This window comes from Zalophus californianus, chromosome 1 (genome assembly GCF_009762305.2).
Source record: "Zalophus californianus isolate mZalCal1 chromosome 1, mZalCal1.pri.v2, whole genome shotgun sequence".
Classification (NCBI taxonomy): Eukaryota; Metazoa; Chordata; class Mammalia; order Carnivora; family Otariidae; genus Zalophus; species Zalophus californianus.
The window spans coordinates 201,199,308-201,204,474 of record NC_045595.1 but is presented as its reverse complement, the minus strand read 5'-3'; the positions used below and the strand labels follow the sequence as shown (position 1 = coordinate 201,204,474).

The 5,167-nt window shown below is 39.6% G+C and overlaps 1 protein-coding gene across 1 annotated transcript; it reads left to right on the top strand.

Moving 5' to 3' along the window:
* Positions 1–2,580: 2,580 nt before the first annotated feature.
* On the top strand, positions 2,581–3,526 carry LOC113918343 (elongation of very long chain fatty acids protein 6-like). The gene is given in 2 exon segments (XM_035723353.1): positions 2,581–3,118; positions 3,120–3,526. Coding segments are annotated over 2 exon segments (801 nt in total). The 5' UTR covers positions 2,581–2,632; the 3' UTR covers positions 3,435–3,526.
* The last annotated feature ends 1,641 nt before the right edge of the window (positions 3,527–5,167 follow it).

Here is a 5,167-nt window from a genome sequence, read left to right as displayed (position 1 = left end):
TGAGATCTCTGGGGTCACTTAATTTCTAACAATACTTCTCTCCCTCTGCCAGTGTTCAAATCTAAAGCAGCGTGCCCAAGCAGAACCAGAAGACACTTTGCTTAAGAAGTTAAATACCTGGGACAATGCTCATTTACCACCAAGTTTTAAAGACCTTGGTTACCTATTTCTAATGAGAAAGGCAACTCTAGCTATAAGAAACCATTTATTTATGCTGAATGTTGATTTACTGATAGGAAACTTTGGCACTAAATTATTCAAAAAAATTTTTCCTGGCAAATGACAGGAAGGGAATTGATGAGTCTTTTCCTTGCTGAAGTATTTGCCTTTTAAAAAGAGACTACAAACTCTCAATTTTTTTCACTGCAGAAGTTAATAGGATAGAATCACCTTCTGAAAACTCAATAAATAATTCCATAAAATACCTATAAGTTATTCATGGTTGTGTTTTAAGCATGAGTGCAAAGGAAGAATTGGAAGATGGCTGAAGTAGGTGGGTATCAGATGTAGAGAAGAGAGAATGAGGAGATTTACTATATGTGACAGAGAACACTCAGATTAAACCTGAGACTGCAAAGCATTAGAATTATTTCTTGTTTGCTTGTTCATTTGCTCATTTTCTTTTGTATTTCTAGAATTTGAAAAAAAAAAGATATTTGCTTTAGAAACTTTTTTTTGAAAACTCAAGTCTTTCTTTTCATCTGTCCCTGAATTTTTGTTTCTCCAGTCTTTCTCTCTCAATAAGCAAGTATTTATTACACACAAATATGATGTCAGGCACAGAACTATGTGGGGGGAGCAAGATAAAAACATGTCATAATTAATAACGTACTGTCACATCATCTCTTTCCGTGACACTCAGCATGTCAGTGGTGGATATTAAGGAAGCAGATTATGGTTAGTTCAAGACTATAAACAGGAAAAAAAATACATAGACAAAGGTCAAAATTTTGTGATATGAAGGCTTCCAAAATGCTAACTTTCCCTCAAATATTTTTTTCAGACAGAGATGCAAGGTCTTAAATAGTAAAAAAACTCCTGTTCTTTTGATGTGATAATTGATTGAACATTTGTCTCTTAAGGATCTACTTTGCACACAAGTCTATGGGAGCTGAAAGGATTACTTGGACCCAACTTTTGCTTTCTAGGAGCAATCTGAGCCAATTGATACACATATGTTTGATTCTTCTATGCAAAGCACAGAAAGCCATTAATTTGGGGGATATGAAGGTTTCAGGAATCTTTTGCCCTGCTTTATTTTTTTGTGCCTAATAGTCTTATAGAATATTCTTTTTCCCTGAGATTCTCTTAAGAAGTCCTTGAGAGTTTTTGTGATTTGCCTAGAGTTTGGACTGAAATAGAAAACAAATCAGAACATCAAGAACATTAAGAAAATGTACCTTCTATTGTCACATCTCTCTGTCTCTGTTCATGGAGTTTTCCCAGAATGGTTTTTCATTCCACTTTTCCTTACTCTAGGTTATTTCTGTATTTTAAATGCTGTCTGTTGTCCAAAGACAATGAGAATAAATTCTTTCTTTCTATATGCTCCCGTGGTTGGAGGCATTGCAACGAGAAACACCCGACGTAATACTGGCTCTTTAGGGGCGCCTGGGTGGCTCAGTCAGTTAAGCATCTGCCTTAGGCTCAGGTCATCTGGAGCCCTGGATAGAGCCTTGCATTGGGGCGGGGCAGGGAGCCTGTTTCTCTCTCTCCCTCTGCCTCTCACCCAGCTTGTGCTCGCTCTCTCTCACTCTCTCTCTCAAATAAATAAATAAAAAATCTTAAAAAAAAATACTGGTTTTCTAACTGTGGGAGCTTCAGCCTGTTCCCTAACCTCTCTAAGTTTTAGCTCATTTTCATGAAAAATGGGGTTAATAATATCTACCTCGAAGTGTGCTGGTAAGGATTAGAAATTGCCCAAGGCCGATCTGCCATTCAAAATTAATGGTTACCCTTTACCTAGATTTATATCTGGTCCTTATGTCATTCTACCATATATTCCAGTTCTTTATGGACCCCCCACCCTGACCCCAACAGTACTGAAATGTCCTTGAGATTAGGGACCATTTTTTTCACTTGTTTAATCCTCATAGTAATTAAAATCTGTACTTTACAACTTCAAAAATACTTGTTGATGGGTCATGATGGGTCTCATCAAATTTTATCTTTAACAAGAGAGAATACAAGTAAGAAAACTTCATTATAGATTAAATTTTTCAAATGTTTGTTGAATTTGTGTTATCTCCAAAGTACATCTGAAAACATAATCAGGATATATCATTAAATCAGAAAAGGATCATATACATGGATTCTGAGTCTGAATTTGAAAGATCTAAACACCTGCATAAGTTATTCCAATAAAGAGAATTTGTATACCCTTTAGATATACAAATATGAAGCAAGTTTCTATTATAAAGTTCTTTGCTTTTTGAGAATATAAATTCTTATGCTTAATCAAACAACATCTCTAGAGGTACTGTTTCATTTGCATGTTTTTATTAGGATGACGTTGCAAAGGATAGAGTTGTTTTTTTTTTTTTTTTAAGAGTTGTAGGCACAGAGAGCGCCGGAGCGAGGACCTGGGAGCCGTGGCACAGAGAACACGTAGCGACTCTGAAGATCAGCCCCAATGAACATGTCAGTGTTGACTTTACAAGAATATGAATTCGAAAAGCAGTTCAACGAGAATGAAGCCATCCAGTGGATGCAGGAAAACTGGAAGAAATCTTTCCTGTTTTCTGCTCTGTATGCTGCCTTTATCTTTGGTGGTCAGCACCTGATGAACAAACGGGCAAAGTTTGAACTGAGAAAACCCTTAGTGCTCTGGTCTCTGACCCTTGCAGTCTTCAGTATATTCGGTGCTCTTCGAACTGGTGCATATATGGTGTACATTTTGATGACCAAAGGCCTGAAGCAGTCAGTTTGTGACCAGAGTTTTTACAATGGACCTGTGAGCAAATTCTGGGCTTATGCGTTTGTGCTAAGCAAAGCACCCGAACTAGGAGATACAATATTCATCATCCTGAGGAAGCAAAACCTGATCTTCCTGCACTGGTACCACCACATCACCATGCTGCTGTACTCGTGGTACTCCTACAAGGACATGGTCGCAGGGGGGAGGGGGTTGGTTCATGACCATGAACTATAGCGTGCACGCCGTCATACACTCTTACTATGCCTTGCGAGCGGCAGGTTTCCTAGTTTCACGGAAGTTTGCCATGTTCATCACCTTGTCCCAGATCACTCAGATGCTGATGGGCTGTGTCATTAACTACCTGGTCTTCTACTGGATGCAGCATGACCAGTGCCACTCTCGCTTTCAGAATATCTTCTGGTCCTCACTCATGTACCTCAGCTACCTTGTGCTCTTCTGCCACTTCTTCTTTGAGGCCTACATCGGCAAGATGAGGAAAACAACGAAGGCTGAATAGTGTTGGAACTGAGGAGGAAGCCATAGCTCAGGGTCATCAAGAAAAACAATAGACAAAAAGAAAATGGCACAAGGAATCACATATGGTGCAGCTAAAACTATACAAAATACATGAGCAAACACAAAACCCAAGGCAGCTTAGGGATAATAAGGTTGACTCAACCCAGTAAGTTTATGATCCTTTTTGGGTGAGGACTCACTGAGTGCACCTCCATCTCAAAGGACTGCTGCTGGAAACCCCATTCCCTCCTTAACTGTCAGCTCTAGGACAAATGAGAACAAAAGTGAGCCAGAGGCACAGAGAGAGAGAGAGAGAGAGAGAGAGAGAAATAGAAGGTCAACAAAGGCTATTAACACTATATGGAAAAAAAAAAAGTATTTACTAAGTGTTATATTTGTCTAAGAATGAAAGAAGTTCACTTAAGAAACTGTGCGAGCACATACACACACAATCCTTTCTAATCTTTTTGGACACACAATAGAATAGATACAAAATGGAAGAGACACAGGGTGTATATCTAGAACAATAATGCTTTTGCAAAAATTAAAGCCTTCTTAAGAAAGGCCAGTAGCTGTAGCCCCCTTGAGAAAAGATGTCTTAATCACCTCTCGTGAAAACGGATGTAAACAACTGTATTTCAACTAAGAGAAGGACTGGTGTTTTTCCCTTCCTAGCCCAGTGTGGGGCTAGTGACTTTGCCAGAACCAAACGGGGCACAATATTTTTCCAAGGTTCTTCCTGGGAGGATGGAAACAGTGCAGACCAGTTCCTAACGGGACAGCTCCACCTCAGAGCACTTCTGATGGTTTCACTGTAATTTCCACTCTGAAATGAGCTCTCAAGGATTATCCTTGGTTCAGCGGCCCCAGGCTTTTGAACGGAAGAGTAAATACCGAATAGCAAAGTTAAAATTCTACCAAATGATTTGAAAATGGATTCTGTACCAACTCTAAAAAGGGTCGGCCCCGTACCATTCTTGAGCTGGGAAAAGGACAGTGGGGAAGGATGGGAGCCGAGGATCCATCCAACAGACACACTCGGTATACCCCCACTCTATTTGACTCCACACGCGCACCCATGGCTTTCCAAATGAAACCCTGTTGTACGGTCCATGTTTTCTATATTTTTGTGAATTTCACAAAGAAATCTGCAGGGCTCTTCCTGATATTGGGTGAACACTGTGTTTCCGCATCAAGCGTCTGCTCCCCTCGAGCGACGCAGAGGTGTGTAAAGTGCCCTCTGCTGGTCAAGTGGAGCTACTTCAACAAACCCTTCACGGCAAGTTTGGCTGGAACAGCTGACAACAAAGGCCCCCCCCCCCATACACTTATCCTTCAAGTTTTCAATGATATAAAATATTCGTCATATTTTTGGCCAAATCAGAAGACCTTCTTCCTGCTTCAAGTCAGCTTCAGAAATGTTTTTAAAAAGGACTTCTGTTCTGGAACTCAGAAAATCAGTTTATTAAGAGCCATATTCTTTACAAAAAGAGAGGAGAGAAAGAAATGAAAGCTAGATAATATAATATTATCTGTAATACTTCAGTCCTTTACAAGCCAAATCAATGTGTCAACATTCCTAGTATTTCAAAGATGCAATTATATAAAATCGTTCAATGTGATATGCTAATACTCTGGTTAAGTAGCTTCATGATTAGACAAACTAGACGGCACGATTAGCAGCTACACTGCATATAGCTGATACATGCATCACCACACATACGTGCACACAGA